At 37.0% G+C, this 17,693-nt stretch overlaps 3 protein-coding genes across 5 annotated transcripts in view; 1 reads left to right on the forward strand and 2 right to left on the reverse strand.

Moving 5' to 3' along the window:
- Positions 1-3,612, reverse strand: part of LOC116427851 (uncharacterized) — a 130,064-nt gene extending 126,452 nt beyond the window's left edge. For both annotated transcript variants that reach the window (XM_076370797.1, XM_076370792.1), the window contains exon 1: positions 3,132-3,612. The gene's annotated coding sequence lies outside the window, so the exon portion shown is untranslated. The remainder of the gene's footprint in view (positions 1-3,131) is intronic.
- Positions 3,613-4,576: 964 nt separating this feature from the next.
- LOC116427776 (sialin) lies at positions 4,577-9,507 on the forward strand. Of its 2 annotated transcripts, none has more exons than XM_031978532.2 (9): positions 4,577-4,877; positions 6,315-6,520; positions 6,921-7,142; positions 7,294-7,378; positions 7,598-7,764; positions 7,841-7,990; positions 8,138-8,270; positions 8,366-8,619; positions 8,963-9,507. In XM_031978532.2, exons 1-9 carry the CDS (start codon positions 4,811-4,813, stop codon positions 9,233-9,235), a joined length of 1,557 nt encoding a protein of 518 aa, XP_031834392.1. In that variant the 5' UTR covers positions 4,577-4,810; the 3' UTR covers positions 9,236-9,507. The 2 variants fall into 2 exon arrangements, with proteins under 2 accessions (XP_031834392.1, XP_031834390.1); XM_031978530.2 differs by lacking the exon at positions 4,577-4,877 and adding an exon at positions 5,561-5,709.
- Positions 9,508-12,515: 3,008 nt separating this feature from the next.
- Positions 12,516-16,352, reverse strand: LOC116427814 (uncharacterized). The gene is made up of 3 exons (XM_076370512.1): positions 16,335-16,352; positions 15,342-15,521; positions 12,516-14,577 (listed from the first exon to the last, which is right to left on the reverse strand). The coding sequence occupies exons 1-3, from the start codon at positions 16,350-16,352 to the stop codon at positions 12,781-12,783; spliced, it is 1,995 nt and encodes a 664-aa protein (XP_076226627.1). The 3' UTR covers positions 12,516-12,780.
- Positions 16,353-17,693: the final 1,341 nt, after the last annotated feature.

Here is a 17,693-nt window from a genome sequence, read left to right on the forward strand (position 1 = left end):
GCGTCATGGGAAACATGAAAATGGTCCATGAAACGGGAAAACGTTTAATTAGCCGAGCAGTTTGCTGGGGAAAATGTTTTCGCTTTCTTGCCGCTCATTCTTTTGTCCGGCTTTTCATCGACTATACTGAAGTACTTTGTCTACTTGATGAAGTTATTTTATTGTCTAAGCATTGTGAAACGCGCTAGAAATCTTATCTTGTCAGCGCCGGGAATACTGGAAGAACCATCTGTCCCAGTGTCGAGCGACTCGAGAATTTATAATAATTCTATTAGTGGTAGTGTGCTAATGAGAGGTGAAATACTTCGTAAACTGTCGAAATTTGTTGAAAGTATCTCATTCAATGAAATAAAGTATCTTTAGATTAATTAAGGTTTTGAATTTTGAAGAAAGGCTGTTCGTTATTGATTTGTACCAATTTATTCTATAACGATACTGTAACATTATTATTGTTATACATTTCGATAATTAAAGCGAGTTACGAAAAACATCATTTTGTCACTCACTGTTTTGAGCAGCTCATTTAAAATGTTATTACCAAAATCGAGTGAATTTATTAGGTATCATATAATCGATTATATCGGGTCAAGGTGCACGTACGGACGTGCAATTAATCAATCGGAACTTTCTCTCGTAAATCACGAAATTCACTTCTTATGTGTAATTACGTGCCATCTAGAACAATTATACCGCAATTTACACGAAAACGTGTTACAGACTCTCGCGATTGTAACTTTACCGGAGTACTTTTATGAGTAGACGCTTGTTACTACGATAAGTGTGTTTTATTCGACACTAATAAAAATAAAAATCAAATGTAATTTACTGCAGCGAAAAGTGTAAAATAAAAATTTAAGTGCCGACTCTAATTATTTTGCGCTTATTATGTTTAGTGCTATTTTATAAGTGTACAGTAAGATAGTGTACTATTTTATAAGTGTACAAAGATGAAATACACATATTTTCAACTGAGAGTAAACATTTTTAACGTTTTTCGAATTTCAGGGATTCTAAAATTATCACGTTACACAAACGTTTACGTAAGTGAATTTCTGAACCGACGAAAAAAAGAAGGAAGATACAGAAGAACGAATTTCCAATGAAATTTCCGGGACATCAGGATAAAACGCATTACAGCTTATCTGTGGTTAGTCTGGTCGGTCTGTGACACTTAATTAAATTAAAACTGGATCCCTGGAAAGTCTGACCGGCAACCTGTTGCACGTGTTCGTCGAACCAGTAACATTCTTCAATGATTCTATCGGTTATAAGACTTGCACGTATTAAACTGCAACATTACAGGCTCGATATTTATTATTATTATTCATCATAATTACACGCAGAAATACACGATCACCGCGTCGATTTTTTATAATAAAGAATGATAAATTGTACACCGATAGGAAATAATAAACATGTTGCATTGGCAACACGATATCGGGTAGGGCAAAAAAGTAAAAATAAGGAGCAGGGCCGCCTCGTGTACAACAACCTAGAGCGGAAAGCAATCAGAGTGAAAACAGGACTAACGCGACCTTTCTATTGCTTTCACGTGCCGGGGGATTGTAAACCTTGAACCGATGGGAATACTAATTTTTGGCTATTTTATAAATTATTCATATACAATGCAGCGTCAGCACGCAACGAGATTGACGACTTATGTGCACGCTTAAAAAATAGACAGGCTGCACACTTTCGTAAACATTTAGGACTCGAGGTATTTTAATTCGGATCGACACTAATTGTTGGATACATTTCCTGCTGTGTGTCTAATTTCTAACGAAATGATGGCAATATATACAATAATCAAATGTAATAAATAAAATATGAAAAAATGCAAAGATTAGTTTCAAAAATACATTATTCTGATTCATTATTTTTACAATAGTGAAGGTTAATACGATGATAAAAGGATTTTTGTTATTCATTATGATTATTTTTAACGAATGAGTTTTTCACTTGTTTTTTTATTACGTTTGAGACGACTGATTAGTAAACGACAAAGCAAAAATATTTTGCACTCGATCAGGGTCAGTTGAGACACGAAGCGTTTTCGCGTTAGGTATACAATTACAAAATCCGCCCACGTTACATAAAGCACAGAAACGTGCAATGCGGGTCGAATTGCGTATCGAAAATCGAGCGCGTATGAGTGCAACGGTACCTTGTAAAATTTACCAAGCACATACTGCACGCATGTGTATAAGGACTCGCCATTTAAACATTACCGGACTCTCGGTCAAGGATTTCATGTCAGCAATGCTTCTATTTAAACCAATCGTAAACGCTCATTCACTGCTGTTGAAGATTTCGGAGCGTGTTGTGATTTCAAAACAAAGTGATTTTCAAGTAAATAAATATTGCATTACTTGCAGTTTTTACATAATTAATTATTCAACGCGTTATTATTGGCTTTTGCTTTTACAGATTCCTCGTAAATATTTCAAGATTCCAAAACAGACATTATATATTCATATTCATAACTAACACAACTGGATTTAGTAAACCACAATATCTCATTTTAATATTCCGTTTGCAGTAAAACTGTTAACAAAAATAGTTCAAATCGAAAAATAACACAGGATACTTCAAAACATATCAATTGCAAATGGAGGACACTAGAAAAAACTTCCGAAGTGCCCTCAAAGGTATTAAAAACAAACTCACCGGTAACATAATAGAATCTTCAAGTGCCTTCAAAATAAAGTTTCAAAACACATTATCGACACATACCAATCAAATTTCGCGAGTTAAACTGATGAAAAACGATGTGATAATAGAACGAAACAGCAGTGTGAAGCATTGTGGAGGGACGTTGCCCGTCACTACCTGTTGCAGAGGGGTTTACAGTAGAAACACTGCAGGACCCCCGGGTTCGCATTCCTGAAAGAAGGGACGGAGAGCCAGGGAGACATGCGCCGGCACGTATCGTTTAGAACCTGAAAAGGACCCTTTTAGGCCTCGCCCGTTCTGGGACCCAGATGCCTGGTCTTCCGAAAGGACGGTATTGTTCCTGATCGAAAGGAAATGCGCGCTCTCGGACCACCGTAAGGGAATGCTATGGCCACTGATAGCATACCTAACCTAACCTCAAATTCGCGTGCCGTCAGTGTAGAAACGGAGTCACTCACCTGGACAATCTATCCTTCCGCTTCGTTTGCGACGGGGCCCAGTCTCCTCTTCATTCATCGGACGCGATCTCTCACAGAAATCACCGCGCCACGCTCGTGTCAAAACACTCCGCTACACTCGCGTCACCGTGGCGCATAATGTGGCACCGTTTGAAAAGCTCGCGGTCAAAACTCGATGGAATTCGGCGTTTCCAGTCCGAGCGGAGCGGACTCGGTGTTGTACTCTATTCACACGCGAAATCAGAACGCGTACGCGGCACACACGTGGTTTCCCGTGAACCGAGGATATATGTCTGAGGACGTGACCGACGACAAGTTCGAACCAACTCCAAAACGCGAGATAAATGTGACAGAGACGCTAACCGATGTGTTGCCGTTTGACCTGTCTCTGAACTGACCAATCGCCTTGCAGGTGGTATGGTATGGTGCTTCGCGACGCGCGGTGGGGGAAGGGGCGAGAGAACAGGAGGGACAGAATCACCTGACGCGCAACCTTTTGGGGTCTGTTAAAAGATCCGTGAACCTGCAGGGGTCTGTCCACAACTGTTGGGACTTATTTGTACTTCTTGACCTGCAGTCGGTAAAGCTGCGACGTTAACGTTAGTTGGTACGTCGATACAAGAAATGCCGATGAGAGAAGGAATAGACGACATAGAATGTAAATTTTTGTCACTCGACCAGAGTACGTCATCCAACATACCAATCTCGTGTCACTTACAACCTTACCAACAGAGTACACATAAATACAAATAAATAAATAAAAAACATGTTCTTTCTTATTTCCTTGCCTCGATATTAAACTGTTTCTCGTTAGTGATAGAACTCTATTCCAGCGTTTCGTGGTTCAGCGTATTCTGAAATATCAACACTGTTAAAGTTACTTTAGTCACTAGCGAACTCTGTTCAAATAAATCTGTTAACTACCGGACTGCACAGTTTTCAAAATGATCACTTCAATCGTCATTAGTTGGATTTCAAGTAATTATTTTTGTCAGTCCTATTAATGAAATTGTATAAAATGTCAAGTATAATTAATATATAGAACTTAATGTATTAATTTATACAGTTTAGAATTTAAAAATTAGTCCTTCTAGCAGGCGTTAAAAATTCGTAAAGCTATAAGCGTGCAATACACTTTCATATGCTACTCAACAATACAATATTAGTAACATCAATTAAATAAATAAAACAATAATAATCAAGTAATCAAGTAGAGTAATAAGCCACCCTACGAAAACAATAAATTGTATATGCACGCATAAAACAACAGAAGAATAGGAAAATTGGGATACTTTTAAATACCACATATAAAATAATTATTTTTTGTAACCATCACGTGCCATAAGATACCGAGCAATCGGAAAGAGTTCTTATCTCGTGTCAAATCCGTGATATCGTTTCGTAGCACAAGTAACAAAATATCACAGGCAGACCTGAAACGGTGCTTCAAGGCTGACCCGGTATAGGTACTTATTACATCAAGTCTCGTTAAGAGATGTCCATTCACTCGTACCGCTAGATGACCAGTATGGTTCGCGCAGCTCGCGGCGGCCAGATTGGCCCCGTATCACGGTGCGGAGGTGCCAGTGAACGACCGGCAAAACTCACTAAAAAATGTGTCCAACGTATCGGTTCCATGCAATGAAACGTCGAATCGTGTATGGCCAGGTTTGATCACAATGGCAGCGCTTGTCCGTCTTAAACGTGGCAGCGTCCAGTTGAGACATGCGGCGCTTGAAATGAAAGGTAAGCGACTATAGTTTTAAAATTGTCATTTGAGTATTCTATACCAGAAAATAGTATGGTAATAACAATATTGATTGTAGTACCGTTTAAATTAGGAATCTGTTTGTTCATTGGTAATGCGTGAACATTTATCTATCTGCATATTAACAAGTTATGTATTCGTATGCATCTTATGTAAATAGAAAAGTGATTAGGTTTTTAGTCACTGAAATGAATTGAAATTACTAATTACTTATCGTAGTTTCTTAATGTTGATATATGTTCAAGATTTTCATCGTATTATGGTATGCTCCGATTTCATTATGTTATTTGAACTCTGTACATTCTCTATGTAAAATTATGTATATAGGTATTACCCCTCTAGAGTTGTACTAATATATACAGAATTTAATTAACATTTGATAGGAAACATTGCGGAATGAAAACAATAATACAAACTCTTTTTATTGCGTAATTTGTGTACTTTCAAGTCAATCGATGTTTGAAACAAATGAAATCGATCTTTTTCTTTCGGAATAATTACGATTACAAGCGTCTGAATCGCGTATTCGAATGAAAATGGATGAAAAATCGTCTTATCAACTAGTTGTTTTAAGTATCATTATTTGTATAACGTCTGAAAACACCAAAGTCGAGGCCGACTGTTGTTGCACGGGGTACAAAAGAGATAATAGGCATAGAAACAAGCGGGAACGCTGATAAGAGGGATATGCATTCGTTGATTTTGATTCTTACGTGTTCCGTGAAATGGCAGACTTCGTTAAGAGAGGTAGCGTGCAGCTAGTGAAACACAGCAGTGAACAAATAAAACAGGCTGCCAAAGAGGTCCGAGGTCCGTTGTATTAACAAACATGATGTGTTATTTAAACAATTCATCGTGTGTGTGTTTGTATAAAATATTTTCATGTCCTGTATCATTAATATACAGTTTTATCAATCGGCAATGTTAAATCCCATTATAGCTTGTTCCACGTGGCTTCGAATTTATTTACCTAAGTACCTGTAAATGTCAAGTATTTGCAACGTTATTTGTTTCAAACTTTTCCCTTTATTTGTTACACTTATCGATGCTTTTAATTATACAAATCAATTTTTAAAAATCAATTTTTAAACACATGTTATTATTATGTTCTCTCTACTTACGTTGAGTTTAAGTTCATTGAGAGCAATTTCATAGCACCGAATTAAATGAGAAAACCTTGAAGTCTATTGTTTGACCATCTTATCAGAACAAAGTGATGTTCTATTACCAGAAATGTTTTTAGTGTCCCTATTAATTCATACACGTACGTAAAATACGTATAATTATGTTTTAGCGAATTCTATACGATACGTAACGAATACAAATGAAAATTTACGTCGTATATATAATTACGTGATTCTATGGTAATAAAATTTGAAATTTATGGTAATAAAATATTTTTATTAATTCCACAGCTGCTGTACGAGCGCGACACATCGTTGCTGCGCTTGTTGCAGTCGGATTCGCTCTTTGCGGCGCGGTGGAAGTAAGCTCTTCGGTTGCATTGCTCGCAAATCAAAAAGACAATCATGCTATCATCGACACATCGTGGCACTGCGACATGCTGGTCAATGTCAGCAGTCGGAATCGAACGGAAGACTTTGAAGTCATACTTTTGGAGGTAAATCAAATAAAATGGCATTGTCATTTAATAAATATATATACAAACTTTTGAATAAGCAATCGATAGTCAAATTCATGTAATTATCAATATCAAAAACAGAGGTAATAAAGCATTTCAAAATTAAGAACTCAAAATTCAAATTCTATAAGAGATTATTTAATAGTTTTCTTATTTTGCGATTAATGATATTTTTAAAGTATTCAGTTCCCAAAGACATTTTGGAAATAAATAGTTTAACTTGAATATTATTATCAATGCCTAAAGAAATCGAAAAGAAATATTGTTACAATATTTATAAGAGTAACATATCAACCCCAATAAATGCTCGGTAGTTCTAATGTTAATAAAAATTGATATTTGTGTGTTGTTCATGTAATTTTCTTGTTGACATTCACAGTTGCCACCAGAAGAACGCACGGAATCTATAATGAGAGAGGCATTTTTATGGGGCCAAGTTGCTGGCCCAATTCTAGGGGGATGCTTGGTTTGGGGAAGATCAGGACCGTCTATGGCGTTCTCTCGTGCCGTTCTTAGCGCCTGTTTAGCATCTTTGCTAGTGCCAGCTGCGTGGAGAGGTCCGTTTCATGTAGCGCTTCGTCTGTTTCAGGGATTATGTACAGTAAGAATTGAACATCTATATCATAAAAATCAATCGAAATACACACAGACGATCCCATAATATTTCTATCAAATTTTTCGATATTTAGAAATTCCTTTAGGAATGAATTTTATGCAAAATTTAAAAAATAATATTGGTTACTATTTCATAGGGAGCAACAATGCCTGCTGCTCACATGCTCGCGATGACCTGGTTTAAGAGCAATCATAGAAGCTGGTACTTCAGTTGTTACGCTGGTATACTATCAAAGTTACTTTTAAGTATCAAAAAATATTTATTTCGCATTCAATCATTAAGAATAATAGCCTTTCCTTAATTCTAACAATTAAGGGTAAATGTGATTGTAAGTTATTTTTAAGAATTAGTTCCATTAATTTTCAAATTATGAAAAGTTTCTTAATTGTAGAATGATGTTAATGAATTATTAATTAAGAATGTGATATATTTTTGCACAGCTGTTAGCGTTGGATACTGCCTAACAGGTTGGTTAGGAACAGCCGTTGTTCGAAGTTTCGGTCGAGACTCTCTTTGCTACGGTCTCGTTATCATTGCACTTTGTTGGTACTTCGCTTTCGGTCGATTCGTTAAGGACACTCCCAAGTCTTACCAGCACGATACAAATGTAAATTATTTGATTTAACAATGAAGCTTCTGAAATTGAGTCATCGTATTCAAATAGAAAATGAATAATAAAATAGGCAGCTGTCATCCCATGGGGTAAGTTGCTGCGTTCAGTACCGGTTTGGGCGTCCGCAGTGGCAACTATGGGTAACCAATGGGGAGATGCAACTCTGGCTCTTGGTATGACGAAGTACTTGAAACTGATCTATGGGTTTTCTACAGCCAATGTAAGTTATCAAGTTGTTAAACAGTTATGGATCGAATATTACCATTTAAATGTTTATTTCTGCGATGTTTATTATTTCTATCATTACAATTATACAATAAAAGACCATTTTTATTTGCAATATTTACAATATTTGCGATATTTTTAGGATTCTGTTCTGACGACGTTACCCCATATTGGTCATTTCATGGCAGCTCTAACATGCGGTTTACTCGTGGATCACGTTCGCGAATCTAAAATAGTTTCCACGACCACTGCAAGAAAGTTGGTCGTTTACACTGGTACGTAAGCCGCTAATTTCATTCATAAATAAATAAATAAATAAATCATTTATTTGCTACGCTACAATCAATCATTGCTTTTAATTCATTTCCAGCTCATTTCATCCCAGCAGCTTTACTTTTCGTCGCCGGTTATGCCGGTTGCCAAGCCTTAGGTGCAGCATGGCTGGGTATTGCCGCTCTCCTCGTTTCTGGGACTGCACCAGCAGGTGCACTGGCTGCAATAGCAGATCTGGCGCCTGTAGAGTCTCCTGCCTGTGCAGCAGCAGCGTGTGCATTATGCTCTACTCTAGGAGCAGCGGGATTGCTAGCTGCTAATTACTTTGTTACTCAGGCACTTCATGGCTCTGTAAGTGATTCTCTTTAATTCAGAACTAAAATTTGGTTATATTGTAAAACTATTTAGTTATGTTATAAATTAAATATTAAATATTGAAATTAAACATTGAATATTAAAATGAAAAATAAAACATTAAAATTAAACATTATTTATTGAACTAAAAATTACTATTAATATTTGAACGAGACTTCAAACGATCCGCATAATTACTATTCACTCGATACACTGAATATTTTAGTGAGACATCATAAATTGTATGATTTTTATTTGTATTTACATAAAAGTTTGTGTTATAAATTATCTGTTATCTATTGTGCCATTATATATTATCTGTCATAAATTTCCTTTTCAGATCGCAGGCTCGTGGCGACTAGTTTTCGGCGTCGCTTCTGTCGTTTTGTTGTCGACCGCTGCAGTCTTCCTGGCTCTCGGGAAAGGCACCCCGCAGCCATGGATTCCTTCCGTCGCTCGGCCGCGAAGTCACGACGCGATTTATGAGCAGGAATCCTCCGAACTCGACTACGAGGATGCGGCCGTGCAAACGGAACCATTCAGTCCTTTCCCGGCGGAAGACGACGTCGAAAGTGTAAAGAATGCGCCACCGACCGCTCAAAACTCTCGTTAACTTCCAATTAAATTCATGCTCGTTATTAAAAATCCTTTTACTTATGGAGTACAACAGAACGTTTCGTCGTGAGAGAATATTACTGTGAGAGTGTAGCACAAATCTTTTATAATGGGAGAATATTGCTGGAAGAATGACGCGGTTGCAAATTGCACGTGTTTCCTATGACCGCAGGTTTTCTTCCTTGCAAATACTATCAATGTTTGTAATATTTTATGTATAAAATGTCTAGACCAATACGAATAAACGTGAAAGTAACTTATTGATAAAAATCTCAGTTTCTTCTAAGTCATTCTAATCTTAACATGTGAGAAATAATAAATGAGAGATGTAGAAAAATATAAGAGCTATTAAAAAAAAAGATAATTAAAAACAATCTGACAATGTAATTGTCAAAAGGATTGCTAAGAGGTAACACATTTTAAAGTTACGTTCAAAGCAATGATTATTCAAAAGAGTACTCATTTCGAAGATAAAGAAAAATTAATTCTATTCAGATTAACACTCTAATTTTTCAGAGAAACACATTTGTAATCAATCTCCAAAATTTTGTACCACTTTCACGTAGTCCTACATATATTTTCTCAAAAGTGAGGGCAAAAGTCTTCTGCAAAATATGGAGAACGTATAATTCTTCTCCAACGTCGCATACGTATGATCATTACCAGAACTCGAGAATGTTATCAAGATCGGGAATCTGCTTTCTTCCGCTGTTGTTCGTATACCTTCGCATAGAGCTGCGTGGCCTGTATATTCAACGAGACAATGAACTCCTGTACTTTACGTCGACTTTCCATCACTGACGAAGAAAGTCGATGAAAATAACGTTCTAATTAGACGAGTCGTTCCTGTATTGCAAAGGCCGAAACGTACACACGCCATTGACGTAGTCGCGGGATACCGGAAACCGCCTCTTGCAAAACATATGGACACCGTCTAGTTGGCAAACACTTCTGTCTTTTAACGACAACCATTCACATGCACATCCGGCCTCCGGAGAAAGGTTGAAAGGTTGCTTGTTCTATGAACATATTCTTTCATACGGCACAACTGAAATTCTACTTTCACACGTTTAAACCTTGGATACTTTATCGAACTCGTTTTTACAATTGCGTTTCCTTTCCTCTTTCCTAATATAACTTGAATCAGTACAATTTAAGCGCTTCTTAACATTTGCATGTTTTTGTGATTATATAATTATAATTATAATTATAATTATAATTATAATTATAATTATATAATTGTACTAATATTTTTGTACAGTAAATATAAAGCAGAAGGAATATTTAGCATAAATTAGATTGACACTACATATATTGAACACTTATGACTGAATTAGACAATATTTTTATTTATTTGGTGTATTAATGATTCTATTTGATCTTGAATTAAGCAAACACTAAATTTCATTATACTAGAATAGTTACTGTTTTTCGCCGAAAATAACAGTATTCGTGTAACTCTTCATTGACAAGAGCTCACTTGTCAGTTTTTTTTCGCAGAGACGTACAGCAAGACTTTCCCGTGGCAGTGTCTCCATCCAGAGATTTGGCAAGAGACAGTCGGGGTTCTGAATACGTGGAAACCACGTGCAAAATCCCATGGTCTACGCCATCAGCGTGCCAGCCGTGCTGCAGGCAGTAGCACCTAACAAATACGAGGCACCTAACAAGTCCGTAATATCCGACTGCGAAATGTCGCAACCCGCGATGCTAATTACTCACCGCAGATATGTTATTATTCTTTCTCGGGGAGCCGGCTCTCAGAGGCTTACGAAATGAATTCTCACACCACCCTATCTACAATCTATCTCGTTTTATTCAAACGTATATATTTATATATTACACTAGTTCATATGAAGTTGTATTTACAATGAAACAAAATCTAAAAGAGGATTTTGTGTCCAGGCCAAGTACATTCAATATTATTATCGGCATTTTTAGATTCAATGATAGATGAGTGCTGACTGTAAACTAACTTGGTTAGAATAGTATAAAATTTCAGCAAACTTTCTTATTTCATTTTTTTCAATAATTTATTCGATTGAGTTGTTTTAATTTATTCTATTTTGAAGTATAATGTATTTGGTACATATTAGATTTCCATCGAATCTAAAGTGTCGACGGTAACGTTAAATGCACGGTGCCGTTAAACTATAGTACTTTTCTTCAGTGCTCCTATGGTGACCCTAGCGATCATCTTTGGAAAAGTCTACACTATAACGTAACGTGACACAGTGGGACGCGGCTATGTATATGCAAGATCAACGTAAGCGACCCCAAGCACTCGCTTGACCATATATACGCACATTTAATTGCTCTCACGTTGAAGGGATTTTAAAGGCAGCGACGATCTGACTCGACAGCAAAAAACGAGCGTTGCGAGATACTTGGAAAGTTGTCGTGCGGAAAATCGTTGCACGGCTAACGCAGGACATTTCCCTTTCCGAGAATGCGATTCGTTTCGCTGACGATTCAAACCGATTCCGTGAAAACCGTGCCGCTACGTTTGTCTATCAACCATATATTTCCTTGTTCCCACGACATTCCAGTGCGATGTTTCTCAGTCAGATGGAAACGATCGTCTCTGGTTTGTACTATTGGCCATTCTATGTTGGTTATTGATGCCTAAATTGCTTCTATCAACCGTTTCTTTTTGAAAAATAGAAGAAAACTTAAAGCGGATAGAGAATTCGTGTTTTCGCTTTGGCAAATATTACTCATTATTTGTATTTGAAAATAATCTCAGTGTGTGAATATTATTAGAAAAGTACTTAACCCTTGCGTTCCCTTCGCGTAACAATGGTATCCAAAGTCTATCAAGATTAAAAAAATACGATGATGCTCACTGAAATATGTAACTGCAAGTTTCCGACAGGCAAGCAAGTCTAGAATTTGATCAATGCACAAGGATTAATAGTACAATTTTTTATGTCCTTTTAATCGATCTCTTGAGTATATGAAAGAAGATTTATTTCACGATTCATGTATATAAATTCATACATATTTCACGTGAAAGTTACATAAATAGTGTGTTGTTATACTTGATTTCCATTTAACAATGTACTTTCTAAATGCGAAACTCTTGTCGTAAAAGAAATACCCTATTTCATGGAAATTATGGTATCCGATATCATCTTCTAATATATCATTAAAAGAAAAATAAATAATTCAAAAAAACGAAGAGTGAAATTTATGAAACAATCTAAATGTTATACTCCCAAATTCTTCATTCGGAATCTTCGAAATTTTTCAATGTAATAAGTTCCGTTACACACTACAAATACATACTTTGCAGTAGAACTTATTGTCAATTAGCACCGTTTCTCCACGGAGCAAACATTCCACGACGTGTACTACAAATCCGTAACTAGATACCTTGTACTATACTTTTATTGTGCCTGTCTATAAAGCTGAACTATAAACATAGTAAAGTCTCCAGTTACTTTATCCGCTATCGAACGTCAATCCATCCCGACGTCAATCCGTAAACGAGTAAAACTTCGTCCAATAAACAATGAAAAATTTATCATCGAAGTCTAGCCATTACATCTTCTTCTTCATTTCCTCCTTCTCGTCCTCCTCGTTGGTAATAATCTGAACACTTCTGATCGGTCCAGTCTTCCTGTACCTAGAAGCCGGTGTTGTCGTAGTGATCATCGGAGTAGTCATCATAGCAGGTCGTTCAGAATTAATAGCTAACTGCAGCATTCTTAGCAACAGAGCCTCCCTAATAGGCGCTGGCAAAATCTCGTCTCCATCGTCAGCAACTTCTTGAGTATAGAACTTCTGTCTATAAACTCTCTTAGGGTACCTGCCATCGTTGTATTCTTCATACTGCTGTGGTTGATAAACAGGACTCAAAGCTCTGGAATAAACAGGACGCCTGATAGGCACCCGGTCGCCATATTGGAGAGCCAGTTGAGGATCATAAGCGACGTCTGGCCTAGGAGCTGGTGCTTGGTAGCCAGGTTGATAAGAAGGATAGGGTTGCTGATCGTACAAAGCATCCTCTAAGTACGTCTTCGGGTAAGACAAAGCCTGGACACCATACTGACTAACTAGTAGCCTCCTCAGTAGCATCTGAAAGTCTCTACGACTCAGCGGAGGAGCGATAGGATTCGGTGGCTCCGGAGGCAAAGCTAGAGTGGTGCCTCTGTAAGGATATTCAGGCGTTGACTGATATTCTCTTTCGTCCATTGTTGATGTCACTGGCTGAGGAACTGGTCTCAGGACTGGTCTAGGTCTCTGATCAGGTTCTGGGTAGATCATTGGTCTCGGGAACGGCCGAGGTCGTATGTATCCTGGTGTCACAGCTACTCTAGGATCCTCTTCTTGCTCTGGCAAAGGACTTTCCGTAAGGTAATGAATATTTGCGTCGGTAGTGGTTGAATAAATTGCTTGTTGACCTGGCAGAGGACGCAGCAAGACTCTGTTGACTGGAATTTGTCTATAAGCTGGGTCGTCTTCAATGTTTGGCTGTGTTGGCAGTAAAATTCGTCCCGTTGGAAGTTCACGTAGATACTGATCAGGTTGCTGTCTGACGAAAACAGGTTCGGTGCTTTGTCGAATGAAGTCTCTGGATTCTGGTACTCGTCCTGGAATGCGAGGATCGTCTCTAGTAGCTTTTGCTTCTGCCTCGTATGCCCTGGAATTGTCATACTTGACGTTTTCGAATCTCGCTGGTCCTAGGTTTTCACGATTCACGTAGACCTTTGGTCTTTCGATCCTATTAGGCGAGACACGTTGGAGAACTCTTGGTGGTGTGGTTGTAGTAAACAGAGGACGTGTTGTTGATAGAGAACCACCGTAGACATCAGAATGATCATCGTTGCTAGTTTCAACGATTGGATTAGACTTCGTGGTTTCATCGTGCAGTTGTCTTCTTAGGGTATTCCCAGTTGTCACTTTAGTTTCTTCGTCTTTCTCCACGAAGTCGTCTGAAATTGGTCGCAGAGTTTGATCAATTGGTCTCTTAGCAAAGATGATTCTTCTGTAGTTGGAGGTCTTGTCTTCTGTGCTGGGACGGTTTATCTGGGAGTCTTCGTCTTCTAATCCTTCTTCTTCGATCACTAAAGGCCTCTGTTGGCCATTGATCACGAATCTTGGTCTACTTTTACCAGTTCCTTTTAGGTAATGACCGAATATCGATTTTGGCTGCTCGGTGGTGGTCGTTGATGTCGTTGTGGTTGAGGTGGTTGTTATTTTTCTGTTACGCGGTATGGATTGAACCACTGATGATTTAGTGGTTGGCTCTGTGGATGACGAGTAGACGATGTTTGGCTTCTTGGTCGTGGTGGTACGATTCGCACGGGGTATGCTCTGGACGACAGACACGTGTTCCTGCAATGGCGACACGGTGGTTGCTTTAAACCCTGTCCCGTTAGAGGAAGAGTACGAGACCCTTTTTATTTCACCGTCGGCGTCGACGAAGCCGAACGTACCCTTGATGTTGCCTAGAACGTCGCGACTCTCGACCTGACAATCATTTCTTGCGTTCAGACATTGTTCACTTAAGCTTTCCGTAAAGTGTGTTCTTTAGTGTAAATAATACTGTTTTTAAAACAGAATTAATTAATTTAATAAAATCTTTAAATATACTGTTACAAAGAAATTATAAATTTTCTTATGGTCATCGTAAAAATCATTTTATTTTCTACTTTTTCTTATCAATTCTTTTAACATAACTTCTTCTTTCATTTTTTATGTTATATTAGGTAATATTTCCTGATTATTTATTTCTCAGATACGATTGATTTATTTGAATTTATGTATATATAATCAGAAAATCTTACTGATCCTAAAATATATGCATACATCTTTTAAAGATGTTATTTTCAAAAAGAAACAATACAATAGTTTTCCACTTCACATGTTAATAAATCTTTCTATTGAACTCAGTTACTTATTCACAGAAACCATTCATTGTTTATGTTGCAATAAGTGATTGACATATAATAGAATTGATTTTTATTATTCACGAAGTGCTTGGTTTATATTTAAACTGGGTTACGTAAACAGTGAACCGTTTGTAGGAGTATTAAGTAATAGATTACGCCCATTTCATGCCTTTTGCATGAAACGGTACAGCAGCAGCTGACTCTTACCTTGAATGATCCATCGCCCGCCTCGTAGCCGTACGTGTAAGAACCGTCTTCGTTCACTTTTCTGATCTGTTTCAAGATCGCTACCTGCTGATCGTGATGTGTCTCAGATGTTTGCTGATCCGTGACGTTTGAGCAACCAGCAGTTGCCAGACAGAAAATTGCCATTAGCCATGTTGTCATCTTAAAAGTCGGTGGTGTTGATATCTACAGGCAGATTACACGAATTTCTTAGAAAACAAGCCATTTAATTTGTCCTTTAATGAATAAAATTTTCTAGTCAAATTTTTGACTTTTTGAATGTGAAATATGAAACGTAAATTAAGATCCAATTTTTACACTGTTGTATGATATTTCCCAATCATGTTTCGTTACTTGAATAGAAAGCATTGAATTAGGTAAACATTAATTTAATGAGTAATAACTAAAAAGAACATAAATTAATTCTAAAAATTGTTAGACTGTTACGCCATTGTTAAATTTTCGTATTATAGCCATCATGTCCGTGTTACCTCTAGCATCTTCTGGTTAACTTTTTCGTTGAACATATATTAACAAATAAATTGTGTTTGTGAAACAAGTAGATGTAGTAATAATATATTAAAAATTTACAAATCACCGAAGATTTTATTAGCATGTATATATATATTCCTAACAAAATGTGAATGTTTAGATCGCGCCAACGTTTAAGTAGACGTCGACAAAGTTAGAAAATCGCAAAACAATACAGATTTAGAACACTGCCAACCACTTTGCACTATGTTTTATACAATTTCTCTGAAACATGTGACACTCGTGATCAATTAAAGAAAACACTGCCGCGAACCAGCGTTACACTAGAATAATCACAATAATCACTGAATAAGTCCCGCATAGTCTGCTTTTGTAATTGCAAATTGTTTGGTCATTTAGAATTATTCATTAGAGACAATTTCGATTGCACGGTGCAGTACACGTTGCTAAACACAAGTCGTAGGAGCTGGGAAGAGTAAGTACCTTGTAACTGGAAACCATGTTACCGCGGATGCGGTGAACGTTGTTAATATCGCGTGGGGTGCTGCTCACCGTTATATATAGAGTGACACACTAGATATCCACCACCCTTTCCACCGCGTCCTGCTACCATACTCCTGCCACACATTCAACGGTGATGACCCCTAAACGTTCATTACGAAAAAGAATAATGAGCACTCATCAAGCGTTTCTTAAACTGAATTCTATATAAACAAAAGATAATTTTCCAGTTTTTACAACAGTATTTTAATATTAATTTATTTCGGTAATAAGTAAAGGATAATTATATTATAATCGTAGTATATTTATAAATAAGAAGATTTTTATTTGAATTATGTTCATAGAAGCAAGAGAAACCTTATTTCTATAAATGTATTTATTAATTGAACAATAAGTACCAAGTAAATTATTGTTATCTTACATTTGATAATTAAATTCAGCAGCAAATTGATCGATTAATTCAATAAATCATTATATCATCATTTTCAATCCTTGGTCAATAGTTTGAACGTACCCTAATGTTTTTCTTTAGGCAATAACATTTTGAGGATCCTTTGGGTACAAGACATTTAAAGTAATATAATTGCCGTAGTGAATCGAATAATCGAATTGAATGAAAAGAAACGTTGGAAAGAGAAGAACAATTAGAGGATATTAATGATTTGTCGGTAGATAAGGATCACGATGAAAGTATACATAAAACGTTGGATAAGAAAGAGCGGAAGTTTCCTTGGCAGAGATAAAGAGGAAGTAGCGACGACAGAATGGAACACGAAGTTTTGGACCAGCGGGGACACAAGTGAAAGCCACGTGGGAGTCCTCGGCCAGGCAAGAACAGTAGTAGACTGTAAAATCTGTAACAATAGTTCCCATAGTGTGCAACACTCTTATTGTGGTATTCGTTCTATTCTAGACACTCCCACAGGACAATTATTACATCATGCAATTTCCTCGGAGTTTCGTACATGGTTTTTTGATGCCACCTTGATATGCCTTCTGTTGGACCTATCGGTTGTATATCTCTTTCTCGGTGTACCTGGGGTTTCTCGCAAATGGTCGTTGCCTGCTATTTTTCTTTGCTGATTCCAACACGTTTCTTATAATTTTAAGGTGCATGCATTGCTTAACTTCGCAATTATGACTTCACTTTGTGAACAACTTCTACTTCAAATGTTAAATAATATTCGTTTGTGAATGACTGTTTGAAAGTGACTTTTTTTAATTGCAGCATTTTAATCAGAATTTTGATTTGACAATTGTACTTTCAAATTAATCTTGAAACTTAAAACTATAATTTAAAATTAAAAAATCAAAGCAATATCTCTAAAGTCATTATTTATT

The sequence above is a fragment of the Nomia melanderi genome, chromosome 9 (genome assembly GCF_051020985.1).
Source record: "Nomia melanderi isolate GNS246 chromosome 9, iyNomMela1, whole genome shotgun sequence".
NCBI lineage: Eukaryota > Metazoa > Arthropoda > Insecta > Hymenoptera > Halictidae > Nomia > Nomia melanderi.